At 33.2% G+C, this 22217-nt stretch overlaps 2 protein-coding genes across 2 annotated transcripts; one reads left to right on the top strand and one right to left on the bottom strand.

Annotated features, from left to right (window-relative positions):
- Positions 1–1750: 1750 nt before the first annotated feature.
- Positions 1751–2176, top strand: BDCG_17490 (uncharacterized protein; the record flags this gene model as incomplete). The annotated part of the gene is made up of 1 exon (XM_045426606.1): positions 1751–2176. The coding sequence occupies one exon, from the start codon at positions 1751–1753 to the stop codon at positions 2174–2176; it is 426 nt and encodes a 141-aa protein (XP_045282065.1).
- A 14175-nt stretch (positions 2177–16351) lies between these two features.
- Positions 16352–19732, bottom strand: BDCG_07295 (catalase). The gene is made up of 6 exons (XM_045423088.1): positions 19718–19732; positions 19354–19653; positions 18898–19294; positions 18690–18742; positions 18388–18567; positions 16352–18294 (listed from the first exon to the last, which is right to left on the bottom strand). Exons 3-6 carry the CDS (start codon positions 18917–18919, stop codon positions 17038–17040), a joined length of 1512 nt encoding a protein of 503 aa, XP_045278564.1. The 5' UTR covers positions 18920–19294; positions 19354–19653; positions 19718–19732; the 3' UTR covers positions 16352–17037.
- Positions 19733–22217: the final 2485 nt, after the last annotated feature.

The following is a 22217-nucleotide window of genomic DNA, read 5'->3' as shown; positions in this document are numbered from 1 at the left end:
TTCACTTTTCTATGAATAGAGGCATGAGCAGTATTCTTCTCAGTTTTCTCAGGATTTTGAGCAGGTTTTGAGACAGCAGGTTTAGAGACAGCAGGTTTAGAGGCAGCAGATTCAGCTGCTTGAGCATATGTTTTCTTCTGATTCAAAGAAGGAGAAGAAGAAGAAGTAGAAAAGAAAGAAGAGCAAACTGAAGAGTCAGTGATTGTATTAGAAATTTTCAAAGTTTTTTGAACTGTGTTTGAAATTCCAAGTTTGAACTTGATCACTTCCTGTAGTTGTCTAGCCTGAGCATGAAGAATTAACAGAACTTCTTCATTCATCTCACTCAGACACTGCTTTTCAAGAATTTTACTTGCTTTTTCAAGTTCCTGTATTTCAAGAACTTGTTGTTTCTCTATCTCTTCTTTCTTTCTTCTCTTCAGAATTTCAATCTCAGGAATAGCATTTGAGAAAGCATCTTTTTTCACATCAACTGAGTGTACTTTTGAACTCATTGTTCTTACTCAATGAAAAGTTGGTCAGACTAATTCAATTGAGATATTTATTAAACTCTTTTGAATTGAAAAGTTGGTCAGACTGTTTCAATTAAGAGGTTTCTAAGTCTGTTTTCAATTGAAAAGTTGGTCAGACTATTTCAAAAGAAGAATCACAGACTTTTGTGTATAAAACACCTGATTTTTTTCACACTAGTTCAGTAACTAGGTTAGATTTTTGAAGAGAATCTAATAAACTAAAATTGATTTTTAAGATAAATCAATAAAATCTTTACAATCTCTTTCTTGGGATACAGTGAGGAAAAGTATGATATCAATTGATAGTAAATCAGATGATATGACAGTTTCTGAGAGAAAAACTGACAAAAAATAAATCAATTTTTTGAAGAGAAATTGATTAAAACTATTCAATTTTATTCTAAATTATTCAATTCTTCTCACACAACAGGTGTGCAACTCAAATCAGTTAATAAAGAGTGTAAAAAAGAATTAAGTATTAATGAAAGCTCTTCAGCCACTGAAAAAGTAATTCTTACTTAAAAGAATATGAAATTATGACAGAAAACAACTCTGTTTTTAATTCTTTATAAGAATATTGTGTAAAACCCAGAGAAAAACACCTTACTTTTTTAAGAGAAGTAAAAAACTATTTCTAAAATCTTTTTTTTGCATTAACTGCTGCAGAAGAATGAGATAGAAACTGCTAAGATATGCACTACTGTATACCCTCTATCAAGACTTTCCCTCTTCAGAGTCTTGATATTATAGAGAATATAAGTCTGTTTCTATATGATAATATAAATATTGTCAGCGGAATGTAGAGGAACTGGTTATTTATATCTTAAAATAGAAGACTTTGTCAATGATTATATCAATATAGAGTTAATTCTCAAATTCAATAGAAATCTAGTGTTGCTGTTCTCAATCCCTTGCAGAATCTATTGAATATTGAGGTATTAAAACTAGATTTAATATATCTCACTGTGCAGGGATCAAAGGCTCAGTCAGACCTTGGGGTATACTGATTTTATAGTTGTCGTGTCTGCCGATTATGTATTGAGTACAGTTGCTGAGGTATCTTTTTGTACTTTTCTGTCGGGGATGGGCCAGATTGAGAGAGGTGGTACGAGGGCGAGACTTGGCGTTGATGTTCAGATACACTGAAGACAGACCACGGAGGTTGCACTTCAGAAGTGGCCGTTGATTATGTGCTTGATATTATCGCCGAGGTATCTTTTTGTATTTTTCTGCCGGGGATGGGCCAGATTAGGAAGGGCGGTACAACAGAGGGACTTGGTGTTGGTGTTTTGGAACATCAAAGATGGACAGGGTTTTCGCGGAGATCACTCCTCAGATATCTCCACAACTACAGATCGGGGATCTTCCAAAATCGAGAAGATTGGTGCATATGGCTAGGTCTCTTCACCTTACAATTTGTATGGCACTTTGGCCCGGGGTTGTGGTGTGGTAGGGGAGAACGGGGGATACTCCCACACAGGAGTTTTGAACAACGTCCGGTTCACGTTTGGCTGGATAACTCCACCACCACACAGGGTATGCGGTCGGCGATGGGGTCAGAATGCTCGTATGATCGAGGGCTTTTCGATGGATCTATCGGCGGGTTCTTATTCGAAAAATCGAGCGAGTTCGTGGTGGAGCGGTTGCTATTATTAGTTACTTAGAAGAAGTCTTATTAGTCTTTTTCTCAGAGAATTGATTATTTAAATAGATTCAGAAAGTCAGATTGACAAGCTCAGTGTAATTAGTTAATAAACTCTGATATTATAATATTATTATCTGCATCTTATGAGTCAGCTTCATGAGATAAAGCTGTGTTTTTAATTGATTCAAATCATCAGTCAATTTCTCTCAATATTCTTTAACTCTTGTATTAAAATCAGAAGAATTCTTATTATCTTATTAATATAATGAGTTGAACTGCTGCATTACTGTAAAGTTATAATTATAATAATTTTTGATTTGATTCAGTAGAAAGTTCTTGAATTCTTCTTAAGTTATAACAGTATTGATACACTCAAGCTCTCTTTTCTTAATAACTCAAGTAGTTGCAGAGATATCTTCAAGAAGGTTGACAGTGTATATTACTCATATCTTATAAGTATTATACTGACTCAGATTAAGGTGGAATTTTCATTTAAGAGTATAGATAAAGCTGTGAAATTCAGACAAGATGTTTTTCTTATATCTCAGAGAATCTCTGATCTTAATCTCTCTATCTTTATAATAGATGTAGATGTGTAGAGGCTGCAGCAGTGATAGAGCAGTTGAAGAGCTTATATTAAAATATACAGTGAGTTTAGAAATCTCAGATTTCTACTGAGATAGAGATGTATACACTCTAGAGAATAATGTAGTGTTTCTCTCAGAGAGTGAGGTCAGATCAGTCTCAGTATAAGTATATAAGATTATATCAGTTTATTAAAGCTTAACTAATTCAAATATATAATTAGATTAAGTGATTTGAATTGTAATATGATGAAACTGAAGCAGTGACTAGTCAGTAGTATTATATAGAGATAGTTGTTTAAGAAGCTGTATAAGTGAGCTTGACTATCTTACTTAAATAGTGAGCTTATAGACTACAGAGTTATTGCAAGAATATCACAGATATAATACTTAGTATACTAAGAAGATTGTATAAGATATGCAGTAACTCTCATATATATTTCAGTAGAAGAAAAAATGAATTACTGACTTCTTTTATAAGAAGTCAGCATCTAGCTATTCTATATAGATAATAAGTGAATACTCTTCTCTTATTTCATGAGTGAGAATAGCTGAAGTGATATCTCAGCAGTGTCTCATTACTAAGAAAAAGTAATCTGCTAATCTTATATAAAAGCAGAGTTCTTATATTCATCAATCAGATCTTTCTATAATATATCTGAATGATATCATAGAGTGATTGAAAACCGGTTCAGATGAGATGAAATTATTCACATGAAAGTGATGAGCTGTGTGAAACTGCAGCAGGGCCTTGACGCGTCTGAGAGTATGATAATATCACAGAAACATCTACTCTGATAAATTTCTTCAGAATAATAGATCTGTATCAGTCTATTCTCTAGTATCTATCATTCAACTTCATGATACAGGTAAAAGATATCTGTGTTTTCAGAAATGAGAATGTGAATATCATACTCTTTTACACTCATAGATGTGAGGCTTGTACATCTTGTCTGAGATGTTATTGTGAGAATGAGTTATTCATACACTGTGTTCTGCTTTCTGCATTCTCTCATGTCTCTCTCTCTCTTTCTGAGAAGTCTCATGTGTGTTGTAATTGCATGTACAATTCTAAGATCTGTGAGTGTTTATTCAGTAATTATTATTTCTGCTTTTATAATTTTATATACTAACAATGATTCTTAGTTACTTCAGTATCAGAGATCATTTTAATTGAAGATGATAATGCTGCTGAGACTATTCTCTTCTACTCTTAAGCTTCTTCTATTGCTTTCTCTCTCTTCTTTGCAGAGAAGATTATATACACACTGAGTTATAAGTATTCAGTCTTGAGTGACTTCTGTCATTATTTATTCAGTTCTACATCTTCTTCTTCAGTTTCTTCTGTCTTTACTTTCTCTGTTCTGGCTTCTGATTCTGTGAGTCTTATACTCTTCTTCAATTTCTCTATGTGTATATGTACACATTTCTATATTAGTATTTCAGTCAAACTTGTAATAAATGACATTAATATCATACACAGAGTGATAGAGAAATCAGAGACATGTACAGTGTTATTATAAGAGTAGCTTACAGCTCTCAAATTTCTTACAGATCTTGAGTTTTAAGATTTTCTTTGTTTTTGATATTTTTTGAGTGATATGATGTTGGAAATAGATTAAATATGTAACATATAAAAATAAATGAAATATGTATGATAATATTTATCTTTTACAGCTGACTCTTACAGTTGATAATTAATTCATTTCTCTTTTCTTACACTTTTTCTTTGTCTGCTAGTTACTACTCTTACATAATCTCTATATAATAGAGTGTTCAGTGACTAGATTCAGCAGCTTTCATCTTTTATAATTCTGTCTCACACATTATACTGTCTCTCTTCACCTGCTCAGACTACTACAGTAAACAGCTCATTGAAACTAATCTCATCTAATCTCTGAGTGTTCTCAGAGATTGAGATAGCTTGATCTCATGTTCATAGATGTTTCAGATAGTTCATTCTCTGTAATCTTCATAATTGAACTGATGTAAACAGTTAAATTCAACTCTGAATTTCTTTTTCTTCTATAATCTGATTCATATACATGTCTGTCACTTTGAGACTGCTCTTTACTGTATTATGTCTGCTATCTGTGATGTGTTATTATATAATCAGCTACAGTTTTATCACTTATTGAAGTGTGATATTTATCTGATTTCTTCATTACTTCTCATTCTTTTCTTATAATTATGAAAAGATCAGAATAAGTGAGATCATCTGATTTATAAGTATCTATAATTTCTCTTACTTCATGAGACTTTTCAATTATAAGTCTCTTCTTTTTCAATATTGATGATAGTGCTGTGAATGATTATAATTCACTCAGATCTTACATCTTTACTTTCATAAGTCATGAATTATTAATTAAGTTATCTAAGATCTGTCTCTCTGATTCTTTCAATGTGTATGTTCTCAGAGAATGTGATTTGAGTATTTTATATAACTCAAATTATCTAGATTGAAACTTCTTAGAACTCTTATTGTATATGAGAACTTACATTCTTATCTTAAGACTCAATTTCTTAACTAGTGAGTCTTGTATTCTTTTCAATTGAATTGCTCAGTTCAGAAGTAACTCATTAGCTTTTATGTGTGTGTGACTGATCTCTTTTACTCTTGATTCTGTGTCTGCAACTGTTGTGTCTGCAACTGCTACTGCTGCATCTGTAACTACTGTTTCTGCTGTGTCTGTAACTACTATTCTCTTTCTCATCTTTTCTGAAGCATTCTTTAGAATGTGTGAATACAATTCATACAACAGATAGAATGATGAATACTTGAAGACTGCATACTGTTAAATTCATGTGATTAATAGTGTCTGTCTGAGATATTCATCTCATAGTCTTATAGACTTGCTCACTAGATATTTCATCAGTATATTACTCAAGATTTCATTTAAGTGTTCTATCTTTCTGTTTATCTGTGAATAATATAACATTGTTCTATGATGTCTTATCTGTAACTGATTCATGAAATGTCTCACTACTTCTTTTATGAGATTCATACTATTATCAGTTAGAATCTCACACAGCATTTCATAGTTGATATAGATCTCATTATATAGAAACTTCACTACTATCTTCTCTATCATCTCTGAAACTGCTTTCACAACTGGTCAGTCAGTAGTATAATCAATAGCAGTGATTATTCATTGATTTTCATTTGATGTTTGCAGTAATATATCTATGAGATTCATCTCTCATTGTTTGAATAGTTGTATTATACACTTCATCTCATGTTGTACTTTCTTATATTCTAATTCTTTCTTAGATTCTTTTATAATCTGATAATTCAGACACTTGTAAGTATACATCTGAATGTTCTCAGTCATACTTGATCAGTATGCTCTTGATTTAAGTACACTCATGAGTTCAGAGCTTTCTAAGTGACTGAATTTCTTATACATGTGAGCTATCAAGTCATGTTTAAATAAAGATTCTAAATAGAGAGCTTCTGTATATTCTAGATTGCAGTAAAGCATAACATTGTTTTTCAATTTTCTCAGCTTAAAGTTTGAAAGCATCTCTTCTACTACTCTCATGAGATACTTATCATCTGACATCTTGTCATTCTTCAAGTGAGAGATCATGATATTCACTCATTCTGATTTCTTATACTCTCTCAGTATATTTAGTATGAACTTCTCTTATATCTGATTCACAGAACTCTCACTTATGAAATCAGATCTGTGACTGATTATATCAGATATTACAGTGTCTGATCTCTTTTAGTAATTAATATAAAGATTGTACACTTGAAACTCTGAGATTCAATATACTAAGTGTTTGAAAGATTTTATTATTAATTGTAGATAGATAAGACTTTCATGATCTGTGATCACTGTTATTATATGTCTATTGTTAATATATCTATCTTATAATATCAGTATATGCTTGATCACTAGTAATTTCTTTTTGTACACTGAATAATTGAGCTTAATATTTAATAGTTTTCTATCATTGTATATCACTGAGTGCAGCTTGCTGTTCTTACTCATCTGTAGAAGAGTGTCTCTGATAGCTCATTCAGATATGTTCATCTCAATGTAGAAAGATTTATCATAATCTGATTAAATAAGTACTGAGAATGTTATTACACATTCTCTCAGTGTGAGAAAAGTCTCTTTATACACAGTATTTCAAATAATTGAATAAAACTTCTTCTTTTACAGATTTGCATCTATTTCTCTTAAGAGATCTGAGAGTGATGCAGATATTTATATGAAATTCTTGATAAATCTGCAGTAATATAAGATTAACTTAAGAAACTGTTATATATAATATATATTTCTCAGTCATGACTAATTCACTATAATATTCAATTTCTCTGAAATGAGATGTATATAGTCATTACTCACTACATATTCTATGAACTTCAACTCTTTCATTTCAAATACACACTTTGTTGATTTCATATAGAGCTTATACTCTGTCAGAGTTATAAGTACTTTATCAAGATACTTCAGATATTTATTATATGAGTTTGAAAAGACTAGAATATTATTAAGATATAGAAGATATAAGATTTCATTCTATTTATAAAGAATTGTATTCATCATTATTTAAAAGATAAGAGACACATTTATCAGACTGAATAGTATTATCAGAAATTTGAACTTCTCTCATTATATATTAAATACAGTTCACAGAACTGACAGTTTATCTACACAGATCTATCAGTATTCTGAGAGAAGATTAATCTTTGATAGATATTAAGTATTTTCAACTGTATTTAACTGTTATTGAATCTGTGACAGTGAATATTCATTCTTGATTATAAGCTTATTAAGTGCTTGATAATTGATATACATCTGTCACTTCTCATCTATCTTTTTCACAAATAGAACTGGAAAGTCTCATATACTTGATAAGAATTATATGAGACTATGTTCTAGAAGATCTGTGATCTGACACTTCTATTCTTTGAAATATGTTTGTGACAGAGAGTATACATTCTGATTGACTGATTTTACATTCTCTGTATTAATCTCATGTATAAATCCTCATTTCAGCAGCAATTCTGATAAAAGATCTGTTTAGAAGATCTTCTCATACTTCTTCAAAAGCTTCTTTATATACTTATTCTCTTATATATTCTTTATCTTAGTTTTCTCTGCTTCTGAGTTCTGTATGACATACAGAATACTTTCAGATGAGGTCTTATAAATCATTCTCTTTACTTATTAATATATAAGCAGATTTAACTCTTCTATATCAGAGATATGAAATGTTCTTCTTATATCAGTTGATAGAATTGTATGAACTGTTTTCTTTCTATCAGTCAACTGTATATAACATGTATGTTATTGAATCTGCAGATTGAATCTTTGAAATTAATCAAGTTTAAGAATAAAATTATATTTTATGTTCTGCAGCTCTCATACTTAAATATAGTAAGATTATTCTCTGAAGTACAAGAAAACTCTTACTCTTACAGATGATATTAAATATCAGTTATCAGATAATTTTATATATTGAAGATTCTTCACTCAGCAGATCTCTTTCAGTCTTTGAATTATATAATTATTAATATATTATGTAGAAGTTTCTGTGTTTACTAATACTTTTACAGTCATCTCTCAATTCTTATTCAAGTGTCTCTTATACATTAACATTTCAGATCTCAAGGCATTGAGATAAGTATCTGCTTTATTATTCTTACTCATATCTTATTCAGAAGCCTGCTTCTTCTTTATATTCATAGAATTCAGAGAGTTATCTAATACAGACATCTCTTTCACTTTAAAGACTTTTCATAAAATATCAGTGAGTGTCTCTGAGCTCACTGATTCTACTAGTTTTTTGACTCTCTTACTTCTCTTAACTATGTACACTGAGTATAATCTTTTGTATCATGATTTTGATATCTGCAGTTGAAGCAAGCTTAATACTTATAATATTAAGATTTTCACTCAGAGAATTTCTTTTTTAAGAGATTCAGTGCTTTAGTAATGATATTCAGATCTAGATTCATTGTGTCTGAGTATGTAACTTATATCATAGAAGTCTGATTATCTGTTCTTCACTGAAGTATACTTAATTGCAGTATTTTCTGTTATAATTGACTCACTTGTTTCTGTATAATGAGAATGTTATATACTTCTTTTATCATATCTAATTGTGAGGTTAAGCATTTTTATTTCACTCTCAACTCAGATATAAGATTATGAATGAAGATCTATAAACAGAAAGATGTTAAAAGCTCTTCATTCAATATAAGATAGTGTAAGTTAAAGTGTGTGAAGTACAATGTAAGATCACTCACTTATCTACACTCAGTGAAGTGTTTATAATACTTATCTTATATATTCATTTTCTCAAAGTTGTGTAAGATTCATTTGAAAAACTCATTTCATATTTATAAGAATGAATATTACTCTGAGTCTATGAGATTTATCTTTTCATTAGTTATTTATAATGACTTTGCTTTTCTGTATAGAAACACAGCAGATCTTAAAACTTGTTAAAATTCTGTTAATTATCTATCTGTAAGTTCATATTTAATCTGATAATATAATTATATCTGACTTAGTCAGCTGATTACAGTATTATTTTTTCAGTTATTATTGAAGTTTAATAGCTTCAGTAGATCTTCTGACTTGATATATTTCATACTCAGATTCTCATTCTGTGTAGCAGTCTCTGATAATGTATACACATCTGAAGAGATTGTGAATAATTATAATAAGATCTTCAGATTTGATGTAGTTATCTATCTGTATAAATATTCAATCTCTCACTGCAGATCTAAGATCTGATTTTCTCTATTCTTATTAATGATGATAATTATATTAATAAAGCTCTTCATAGTGAATACTTAATCTGCAGTGAATATCAATTATTGTTTAGCTTTCATCTCAGTCTGTCACTGTATACACAAGATCTCAATCTTGTTTAGAATTCTTGTATGTGTACAGAGCTTTGATTTCAGTTTAATGATTTCAGCTGCTTTTCTTACTACTTTGAGTAAACTCTCTGAGAGATTCTGCATATCTTTCAGTTCAGATAGTAGAGAAGAGTGTTATTTATATTGATTAGAAAAGATATTCATTTCAGTGATTTCTCATTGATTGTATAATGTCTATTATTATATTACTGTATCATTATTACTATATTATTATATAATTTCTGTTATTATTATATAACTCTGATGATAATCACTCTCTTTCTTTTTATTTCTTTAAGTGAAGAGTAGTCTTCTTTGAATCTGATTCACTGCTCTCATTTCTCTTTCTCATATCTCATCTATTTATGTACATGATATTCATCTGAGTGTGAAGTTTTCTCTCAATAAGTAAAGCAGTATCAATCAGATGCTCTTCTGCTCACTGCTCTTTATATACTATCTTTTAAGATATTCTAGAATCACACTGACATGATAACTACAAATTGCTTTATAGATGAAATTATCATGCTCTGAAGAAGTCTGCACTTCTCACTGATTTTTAGACATGCTATCAGATATGATTCAAAGATTGCTTAAGTCAGTGTATAATTACAAGCATATATCAGCTTCTTATATATTATACACTAAATTAATTAGTGGCCGCTATGGCCTCTTTACATTCGTAAGCAAGTTCAGAAGCAGCCGTGTTATTATTCAACAGTTGTACGTTCTTCTGAATCATAGAGTGAAGAATCAGAATACTTGAAATTCTTCTTTACTTTCTCTACACTGAAGCTGTCATAGCACTGTTTAGATTCTATTATTAATTACTTAGAAGAGATCTTATTAATCTTTTTCTCAGAGAATTGATTATTCAAATAGATCTGAGAAGTCAGATTGACAAACTCAGTACAATTGATTAATAAACTCTGATATTATAATATTATTATTCACACCTTGTGAGTCAGCTTTATAAGATAAAGCTGTGTTTTTAATTAATTCAAATTATCAGTTAATTTCTCTTAATATTCTTTAAATCTTATATTGAAATTGAAAGAATTCTCATTATCTTATTAATATAATAAGTTAAATCACTGCACTGCTGTAAAGCTGTGATTATAGTAATCTTTGATTTAATTCAGTAGAAAGTTCTTGAATTCTTTTTAAGTTATAATAGTATTGATATACTTAAACTCTCTCTTCTTAATAGCTCAAGTAGTTGCAGAGATGTCTTTAAGAAGATTAATAATATATATTACTTATATCTCATGAGTATTATACTAGCTCAGATTAAGGTGAAATTTTTATTCAAGAGTATAGATAAAGCTGTGAAATTCAGATAAGATGTTTTTCTTATATTTTAAAGAATCTCTGATCTTAATCTCTCTATCTTTATAATAGATATAGATGTGTAGAGACTGTGATAATAACAGAGTAATTAAAGAGCTTATGTTAAAATATGTAGTAAGTTCAGAAATCTCAGATTTCTGTCAGAGTAGAGATGTATATACTCTAGAAGATAATATGACATTTCTCTTAGAAAATGAGATTAAGTCAGTCTCAGTATAAGTGTATAAGATTATATCAGTCTGTTAGAGCTTGACTAATTCAAACTTATAATCAGATTAAGTGATTTAAATTGTAATATAATAAAACTGAAGCAGTGACTAGTTAGTAATATTATATAAAAGTAGTTATTTAAGAAGCTGTATAAATAAGCTTAACTATCTTACTTAAATAGTAAGCTTATAGACTACAGAGTTATTACAAGAATATCACAGATATAATACTTAGTATACTAAGAAGATTATATGAGATATATAGTAACTCTTGTATATATTTCAGTAGAAGAAAAATGAATTACTGATTTCTTTGATAAGAAGTCAGTATTTAGTTATTCTATATAGATAATGAGTGAATACTCTTCTCTTATTTCATGAGTGAGAATAGCTGAAGTGATATCTCAGCAGTATCTTATTATTAAGAAAGAGTAATCTGCTGACCTTGTATAAAAGCAGAGTTCTCATATTCATTAATTAGATCTTTCTATGATATATCTGAATAATGTCATAGAGTGATTGAAAACTAGTTCAGATAAGATGAAATCATTCACATGAAAGTGATGAGCTGTGTGAAACCGCAACAGAGCCTTGACACGGCCGGGAGCGTGACAAATACTGATATATTTGTTTTTATTTACATAGAATCTTCATATATTGACAGATCTGCATCTGTCAATGATAGTGAACTCAATGTTGAATTATTGATCAAGAACTTGAAGAATATAATAATGAAGAAATTGTCTATATTATATGTAATCAGATTTTCTGTATCTCTCTCTACTTCTTCTACTACTTCTTTCTCTGCTGCTTCTTTTTAATCTTCTATACTTACTTCTGTATCTGATTCTTCTGCTTCTGCTATCTCTGTTTCTGTGACTCTCACTCTCACTACTTCTGGTTTTATTATCTCTGCTTTCATTATCAGTTCTCTCTGTTTCAAGAAGATGTTGTATAGACTTAATGAATTATATTTCTCAGTATATACACTTCTACTCTTCTTGTCAACTCTCAGAATAATTTATTATATGAAAACTGTATATAATATAACTATCTGAAGCTCAGTCACAGATATTAATTATTACATTTATTTCAAATATTTATGATAAGATAATTGTTTATTTATATCAGAGAATTATCTCTCTTCTTAACAGTGTTAAGATTATAAGTCTTTTTCTTTTTTATTTTTTCTTTCTGATGCTGATTTTTCTGTTCTTAGAAAAAATCATTATGAGTTTTACTGTGTACTGTGATTCAAAGGTTGCTTGAGTCAGCGTACAATTACAGGCGTATGCTGGCTTCTTATATATTGTACGCTAAATTAATTAGTGGCCGCTATGGCCCCTTTACACTCGTAAGCAAGTTCGGAAGCGGCCGCGTTATTATCTGACAGTTATATGTTCTTCCGAACCACAGTACAAAGTTATAGTATTCACAGATATTAAGAAACTTTTCACAACTATAAAGTTCAATATTATAGAGATATTCACTCTGATAAATTTCTTCAGAATGATAGATTTATATCAGTCTATTCTCTGATATCTGTTATTTAACTTTATAATACAGGTGAAAGATATCTGTGTTTTCAGAAATAGAAATACAGATGTTATACTTTTTTACACTTACAGATATAAGACTTGTACATCTTATCTAAGATATTATTATAGAAATGAGTTATTCACATACTGTGTTCTACTTTCTATATTCTCTTATATTTCTCTCTCTCTTTCTGAGAAGTCTTGTATATGTTGTAATTACATGTATAACTCTAAGATTAGCAGATATTCATTTAATAACTGTTTTCATCTCTGATTTTATAATTTTTATATACTAATAATAGTTCTTAGTTGCTCTGACATCAGAGATTATTTTAATTGAAGATAATAATACTACTGAGACTATTCTCTCTCACTCTTAAGCTTCTTCTATCACTTTCTCTTTCTTCTCTGCAGAGAAGATTGTGTATATATCAGATTATAAGTATTCAGCTCTGAGTAACTTCTACTGTTATTTATTCAGTTTTGTGTCTTCTTCTTCTTCTATTTCTTTCATTTTCATTCTCTCTACTCTGACTTCTGATTCTGTAAGTCTTATGCTCTTCTTTAATTTTTCTACTTATATACATACACATTTCTATATTAACATTTCAGTCAATCTTGTAATAAATGACATTAATATTATACACAGAGCAGTAGAGAAATCAGAGATATATATAATATTATTACAAGAGCAGCTTACAGCTCTCAAATCTCTTACAGATCTCAAGTTTTGAGATTTTCTTTATTTTTAATGTCTTTCAGATGACATGATATTGAAAATAGATTAATGTATAATATATGAAAATGAATAAGATATGTATAATAATATTTGTTTTTTACAGCTGACTCTTACAGTTAATAATTAATTTATTATTTCTTTTCTTTTCTTACACTTTTTCTTTATCTGCTAGTCACTACTCTTATACAATCTCTATATAATACAGTGTTCAGTAGACTGACTGTGTAACTGTGTCTGAGACCAGAATCAGATTTTTTAATAGTCTTATTATCAATTTGACTGATTTCATTACATAGTTTTAACATTAGATAGTAGTCTTATACTGTCTCAGTGAGACTTACTGTCTACTCTTATTATATTTTTTAAATGAGATCATGATTTTCACTTCTCAATTTAAATTATTTTTATTGCTTTAAATGACTTTAAATCTCATTTAAGTGTTATCAAAAAGTGTTACTTTTTAAAAAATTAAAAATAGTCTAAAAAAAACCTTAAAATGTCTAAAAATAGTAACTTTATGCTAAGAATGAGACTAAATGAGATTAAATGAGATCACTTTCTCATTTTTTTCAAGTCATGATTTCATTTTAAGATCTGATATATAGTTACTTTGCATGTTTTTTTAATAGCTAGTCTCAGCAGAATTCATGCCAAGAAATGTATGAGATCAGATCAAATGAAATCAAATGTGAAATTTATAGTTCTGATGATCAGTCTATCTATCTTATTAAAGAACTCTCTCTTATTCAAGCTTCTTACAATTTCTTTATAATTTCTTTCTTTTCTTATTTACTCTACAGTTATTTTTAGATTGAAGAGCTTTTATCTCTTCTTTATTATTTCTTTTCAATTCATTCTTACATTTTTCACTTTTTATATAAATAAATAATTCTTATATCTTATCACTCTTTGTATAAATAAATTAATTCTATTACTCAGTCTCTTCTTTCTATAATATTTACAGTGTATATAAATAAACTAGTACTTTAACACTGTTTATCTCTTTGAGTCTAGTGTCTGTGATACTTATTATCTTCTTTTAATATTATTTTTTCTTCTTTATAAATGTATTCTTTTGAATAGAGAGACTGTGATATATTTACATCTTCTATTTAAGTTAATTCTCTATTCAACTCTAGCTTCTACTTCATCTTTTACTGTTTCTCAGAACTTTTACTTCTATCTTCTCTACAGAGAGCTTTCACTTCTTATTATTTTCAGAGCTTTCACTTTTATCTTGTCTACAGAGAGCTTTTACTTCTTCTCTACAGAGTCTCTGTTTTTTTCTTACTATTTTCTGAAGCTTTTACTTCTATCTTCTCTATAGAGTTTCTGTTTTTCTCTTTATATATAATCACTCTTTCTATGAGAGTTAATCTCTATAAATAATCACTGTATATATAAAGGCGTACATTCATCTCTTATCTTTTAAAGAATCAGACATGTTTTTACACTTATATCTGACTCTACGTAGTAGCGTACGCTACAGAACTAATGTAATAGACTATACTTAATCAATTATATAAACTATTTCATTACACTTCATAGATTTCTACTTAAAGCTTTAATTCTCAGTCACTGATTCTCAGTTAAAGAACTCATGAAATTTCTATTCTTTCATCTTAAAGCTTCATCTCATATGTATATAAATATTTACTTTAATTACTAATTTCTGTACTTTCTCTTTTTTCTCTTCTCTAACATTTTTCACTTTTATTATATAAGATTTATATCTTAATACTGATCTATTCAGTATAGACTCTCTACAGTATAAGTCTGTAGTCATATTTATATAAAAGATAATAAAATATTTATAAATATTTACAGTTAATTCTTTAACTGTAAGAACTGTATAAGTAGACTGACCGTGTGACCGTATCTGAGACCAGAATCAGATTTTTTAATAGTCTCATTATCAATTCAACTGATCTCATTACATGGTTTTAACATTAGATAGTAGTTTCATACTGTCTCAGTGAAACTTACTATCTACTCTTATTATATTTTTCAAATGAGATTATGATTTTCACTTCTTAATTTAAATTATTTTTATTACTTTAAATAACTTTAAATCTCATTTAAGTATTATCAAAAAGCATTACTTTTTAAAAAATTAAAAATAGTCTAAAAAAACCTTAAAATGTTTAAAAATAGTAACTTTATATCAAGAATGAGACTAAATAAGATTAAATGAGATCACTTTCTCATTTTTTTCAAGTCATGATTTTATTTTAAGATCTGATATATAGTTACTTTGCATGTTTTTTTAATAACTAGTCTCAGCAGAATTCATATCAAGAAATGTATGAGATCAGATTAAATGAGATTAAATGTGAAATTTATAGTCTCAGTGATCAGTCTATGTATAAGTCTGTAACTTATTATTATTATTATTATTATTCTTTCATTATACTTATATACAAGTGAAGCTTATAATGAGTTCTTGTATAATGTTAAATACAGATTAAGTATTTATTATACAGAAGAAAATACAGATATTAAAATTATATCAAGATAATAAGAACATAGAAAAATACAAAGAAGTGACAATTAAATACATATGATAATAACTTCTCAGCTCAGAAACATGAAGTGATTTATTAAAGTGATTTATACATCTCTGTATTTATTAGAAACCTGAGATGCTTGAGTTTCAGATTTAATATATCCTCTGCAGGTTTTGAACCCGCATGTCTTGGTTTCCCATGCTAAGGCACTATCAGGTGGCTGCATTAATCATTCAGCTACTGAGGCGAGTCTGTAACTTTATTTATACAGAAAAAAATAGAAAAATTTTCAAATATGTTCACAGTTTAGTCTTTAACTGTAAAAACTGTAAGAGTTTGTAGTTACATTCATATGAAAGAAAGTAAAAGATTTGTAAATATTTACAATTAATTCTTTGACTATAAGAACTATAAAAGTTTATAGCTATGTAAGTGTTCATATAAAAGAAAACAGAAGATTTGCAGAACTGTATATTTATAGTGAATGTGAATTGTAAATAAAAAAGAACTGAATCTTTGCAGAGAGAGATAGATTATGTTATATTTTTACATGAAGAAGTGTTTTGTTGTATTGCAGCAATTGAAGCTGTAATTGCCTGCTTAATGAGTGGTGACTACTTATACAGGCCATTGTAGCTTTCTATGACATCACAGTGAGAACAACATTCCTCCACCGGCCCGCAGTTGCATGACGGAAGTCCCACCCAGAACCCTGGGTCAGCCAGCCACACCGGCAAAGTTTTTTTTCTTACCAGGTAACTAGTTAGCTCACCACCATGCTGCTGTAAGTTCAACTGACCAGAACAGCGGAAAATGAATTAGTGAAACACTTTATCACAGTCAATTTTTAACTCAGCTAATCCTCTAGCTTCATGGTGTATTCTCTCATATTAAAAAAATTTCACTTCATCCTAGCAGGTATCAGGCATTTGAAAGAGAAAAAACAAAGAAAATATATATAAAAATTTGCAAATGTAACAACCAGGCCCTTTTTCTACTTTAACCAGTTACGTTCTTCTCAATCCCCATACCCCACGGCCCAGGCAAATGACAGAAACATCCCACATTTACAGGCGCGACTGCGCCTGCCCCTGCGCCGCCACCAACGCCTCCGTAGCCTTCTCAATGCGATTACCCAGATCCACATTGACGCGCGTGAACATGCCATATGTAGCCTTGCGCACCCGCTGCTGCGCATTGCACAAGTGGGCCGCGACGTTCTTCACAAAGTTGTCTTGCTGGCCCGGCTGGCGGCCCAGGACCTGCCAGAGGCCGTTTGGCTGAACGAAGTCCTCGTCGGTGACGGGGAACTGTTTCGACATGGCCGCTCCCGCCCACTGCTCGTGCTCTTGGCTGGCCTTGACGGGCGAGAAGGCGAGCGGGCGGAAGGTGGAGGGGTAGTTGGGGTTGGCGCCGTAGTTACCGTTGACGGCCATGGCGCCGTCGCGCTGGTATGGGCTGAAGGCGCGGAGCGGGCAGTTGACAGGGATCTGCTGGTAGTTGACGCCGAGGCGGTGGCGGTGGGTGTCTGGGTAGGAGAAGAGGCGGGATTGGAGGACTGGGTCTGCGGAGGGCTCGACGCCGGGGACGAGGTGGGAGGGCGAGAAGGCGGCTTGTTCGATCTCGGCGAAGTAGTTTTGCGGGTTCTTGTTTAGGGTGAAGCGGCCGAAGCGGCGGAGGGGCACATCGCCCTGCGGCCAGACTTTGGTCAGGTCGAAGATGTTCCAGCGGAATTTCTCGGCCTGTTCGGGGCTGAGGACCTGAACGTAGCAGGTCCAGGATGGGTATTCGCCGCGCTCGATGGCGCGGAAGAGATCTTCGGTGTGCCAGTCGGGATTATCGGCGGAAAGCTTGGTAGCTTCCTCGTTGGTGAGGGTCTTGTTGCCCTGGTCCGTCTTGCAGTGGATCTGGACATAGTTGAAGGTTCCATCAGGCTTGATCCATTTGTAAGTGTGTCCGGAGTAGCCATTCATGTGGCGGTAGGAGTAAGGAGTGCCACGATCGCTGAAGAGATGCATGACCTGGTGGGCGGCTTCCTGGTGGGTGGAAAGGTAGTCCCAGAACATCGTGGCATCCTTCAGGTTGGTCTGTGGGTTCCTCTTCTGCGTATGGATGAAGAGCGGGAACTTGGAGGGATCACGCAAGAAGAAGACTGGGGTGTTGTTGAAGACCCAGTCCCAGTTACCCTCCTCAGTATAGAATTTGGTGGAAAACCCTCTAGGATCACGAGCGCTGTCCGCGGATCCCTTCTCTCCACCGACAGTAGAGAAGCGGGTAACAAGTTTCGTCTTCTTTCCGACACCCCTCAGCATATCAATGGTGGTCTAAAGGGAATCGTTAGCCCTTTTATTTTGTAATGCACAATATCTCCGCAACGTTGCAGCTGACTGTTGAGCATAGGAGTAGTTTAGACTTACGATATCACTGATATCATCCAACACCTCGAATTCACCATAGGCTCCTGCCCCCTTGGCATGGACTACTCTTTCCGGGATCCGCTCGCGGTCGAAATGCGCGAGGAGATCGATCAGGTGGAAGTCTTGGAGGAGCAAGGGTCCATCCGGTCCAACGCGCTGGGAGGACTCAGGGTCCATGACCTATATATCGTTCAATAGTCAGCATCAAGCTAACTACCACGGTTCTATTGTACGTCTCTATAAGTTCTTCTCTCCGGTGGGATATAGACGGTTAGCTCATGATATCAGATGGGAAGATATACCGGACAGCCGTTGGAGGTGGTGTAGGTGGGAGTTTCATTGTAGCGGTAGGTGTCTATATGGTAGGTAAGAACATCGGTTAGCCCCTGATCCTGCACTCATTGCTGGTCCTTTTACACAAGCACATAGATATATGTATGTATGTCTAGGCCCTAGCGTATAGGGCCTAAATAGGGGGCCATGCTAGGGATGTAGAGAGAGAGTACATACTGAATTTATCGTCAGCACCCATGATGGCGGTGTTGGTGACACTAGATGTCTACAGGATTGATAATGAGACAGTAGAGAAGCTTTGATAGTTACAGTAGATTGCCTCTTATATTGGTGGAAGGGGATGGGAAGTCACAGGATGGGATGACGAGATGTGATGCCACGAAAGGCCAGGAAATAGATACCTATACAAACCTTGGGCAGCGAGACATTGGGAAGAGGAACAATCGGGCGGTGCCGAAAGGAGGGGAAAGGGGGAGTCTTTATATACTATCCTCCAGACATATCGCCGAGAGCCGCGTTTGTTGGGGATCGCCGGGAGTGGGGTACCGGTAGTCAAGCAGGCAGTCGAGTCGTGTGCTGGCGCTGCGGGGGAAAACTTCGCATCACAGACAGCCTGAGACAGGTAGTTAGTTACATGCGCCGCCTAGCATTTTGGTTGAACACTGGAGGTACCTCCACATGTAGTTACGTGTACCATCTGCATCTTCCGTTTAGCCGTTGGAATCGCCCCAAGTTTCTATATACTATACTTCAGCATAGATCTGGTAAATACCTGTGCTTTCTTGCCACAGCACAGCACCCTACTTGCCACGTTTACAGATATACAAAAATAGAACATCTTCTCGTTTCTAGTTAACTTCAGGAGCATACCTAGGTGGGTAATTCATCCCGTTCACCCCGCACCTGGCATTGACCCATAGCGCAGTCGGCTAATGCTGACGGGCCATCAACACCCTGCCAATCACGGCAGTCCTAGTTAACTTATAGGTCAGAAGAAAATGTTCCAAGGATTGCTTGTCCCTGAACTCCCACTTACTTTTATGTAGGATTGCTTAACTGCTACTACTACCTACTTTTTTCTTCACGGCTGCTTACCTACCGGCCCCCTTGCTGCCACAGCTTCCACTGCTGTTCTATCATATGGACCATATGCCCAGGGTTGGTTGGAGGGAGCAACAATATTCGAAAATTAGCTAAGATAGAGATATCGGTAACACGGAGTCAGTACCCTGGATATCTCAGGCCATCCCATCTGGAAAATAGCGCTCTTTGCCAGTGGTTGAATCAATCTTACCTCGGAAGCGAGCTAACTTTAGCCATGGACATTCTAGAAAACTTCCAGCCAACGGGCGGGAATTTGCCATGGCCAGATAGAGCTATTGGTCTTTGTGGCCAGGATATAGGAATTTATTGCATTTTCCGGCGGACTTCCGTTGGGTTTGATACAGGGAGAATGGGGACTCTACGCTTGCGGCCTTATTTGCCCCATACGGCATCCCGGTCCGATTGCATCAATACGGCAGCAGCATAGTGACATTTGGGTCAAAATGGGTATTTCATACTACATTATTAGCATTAATTACGATGAGCACACACACATTATTATTGATGATACTGATTATATTACTATGCGTAGTAATTGAGATCTTCTCATTGGAGGTTGGATGAAATAATGACCCACATCAGGGGAGTTCTAGACCCGGAAGTGTCTAAACTTATTTTTAATGAACCATACCTGGTTCAGCGGGTCTCTATCCAGGCCGCCTCTATTCAGGGGGGGTTCTCTATATCCAGAGAGTCTCTATACTTTGGGATTCTATACCTGGGGCCTCTATCCCCTGAGAGGGGTCTATAGACTGCTGTAATCAAATTGCATCAATAATGGGTTCACATTACCTCAGCACACAGAAACAGCGAGTAGGTTGTTTTGTCGAGATAGAAAAGTTTCATTACATCTATACTCTCTCATGGACAAAGCCAGTACAGTTAAACTGATCATTACGCTATATACAATCAACCGATAGCGGTAGGATTAAAATCCCGCTCCATGGCTAGGACAGCAAAAAGGCTGTTACTTTTCACAGGTAGTTATTTAGTAGATGGGGCTGAGCACCCCCTGATAGCGCGGGTAATCAGCGCATGAGTAGTTACTCCGGATGTGCGCGATATACGCCGCCCAACACGAAGCAGATCAGCTTTCTATCTCCAGGCACTGTGGGGCGGGCCCATCTACAAGATCAACAAGCATATTATTACCTCGAGGATAGGATGTGACCGCCCGACACTGAGATATTCACCGTTACAGATCAAAAACATTGGATCTAACTCTTCTCTGAGGAATGTGGGCCAAGAAAGAAAAAGCCTCCAGTATGTTCCAAAATGCTCTGCGCTTTCCAGAGGGACAACTTCCTTACTTTTTCCCACAAGGGCGCCGTCATCGCATTATTAAAACCTGTCTATACGGTCTAAGCGATGGATCCTAATGGAGCTTATCTCATCCTACCGCCCGCCCAGCTTATCTCAGCATGCTCAGCCTCTCTTCTCGATATTTTCGGATTAGCGCGACCAACTAAACTCCTTTAGACTTCTGCCAAGTCCTGCTAACTTCTGAATCAATAAGAGACTTCACATGTGCTCACAACCTAATATCTCATAGAGAGTCTGAGAAGAAATAGTTTCATTATATATGAAAAATCAACTTCACTTATATAAAATATTCAATTAACTTTGAAATTATATATCTACTCTAAATATCTGTCTAATCATTATTAAACTGATATTTTTTAAATTCTCAGTTATTCTGCTATTATCTCTGCTACTTTACAACTCACTATCTCTTCTTATCATATTATAATCATTGATAAAAGACAGTATATCTTTTAAATCTCAAGACACTCAATATCAGATATACTTCAGTTAATATTCTTTATCACTCAAAGATGAATTCTCTCTACAATCACTACAGTCTCTTAATAATGTAGATGATAAATATAATATATTAAATAGTAATTTAACAGAGCTTGAATCTATTAATACTTCTTCAGAATTCAAGATCACTGATACTGATACTGATACTTTATAAGCTTATTCATAATTAAATCACTGTGACTCACAGTATCTGTCTACAATATCTTATAATTAGTAGAAAAGACAGTTAAAATTATCTTATATTATCAGAATATTACAGTAAAATAGTTGAAGAATAAAGATCTTTATAGAGACTTGAATTCAGAGTTCTGATATCTTAACTTATTAATAATATAGTACTTCTATAAAGCAGTGAAATACACTATATTCAGTACTTTTCAAAGCAGAGATATTCAATGATAATCAATATTATTGTAACATAGCAGAACCGAAGCAGTAGCTAGTTAGCAGTGATACATAGAAGTAGTTGTTTGAGAAGCTATATAAGTGAGCTTGACTATCTTACTTGAATAGTGAGCTCATAGACTACAGAGTTATTGCAAGAATATCACAGATATAGTACTTAGTATACTAAGAAGATTATATAAGACATGCAGTAACTCTTATAT

The sequence above is a fragment of the Blastomyces dermatitidis genome (assembly GCF_000003525.1).
Source record: "Blastomyces dermatitidis ER-3 genomic scaffold supercont1.8, whole genome shotgun sequence".
In the NCBI taxonomy this organism is placed as follows: Eukaryota; Fungi; Ascomycota; class Eurotiomycetes; order Onygenales; family Ajellomycetaceae; genus Blastomyces; species Blastomyces dermatitidis.
This window is presented reverse-complemented; position numbering and strand designations above follow the sequence as displayed.

Bases quoted from the DNA above. Each gene is read 5' to 3' on its own strand.
- BDCG_07295 (XM_045423088.1), bottom strand. From the start codon at position 18,919: ATGGGTGCTGACGATAAATTCA. The intron at 18,568-18,689 runs GTATATCTTCCC...AACGATATATAG, and splicing joins CCACCTCCAACGGCTGTCCG to GTCATGGACCCTGAGTCCTC. The intron at 18,295-18,387 runs GTAAGTCTAAAC...GATTCCCTTTAG, and splicing joins TGGATGATATCAGTGATATC to ACCACCATTGATATGCTGAG.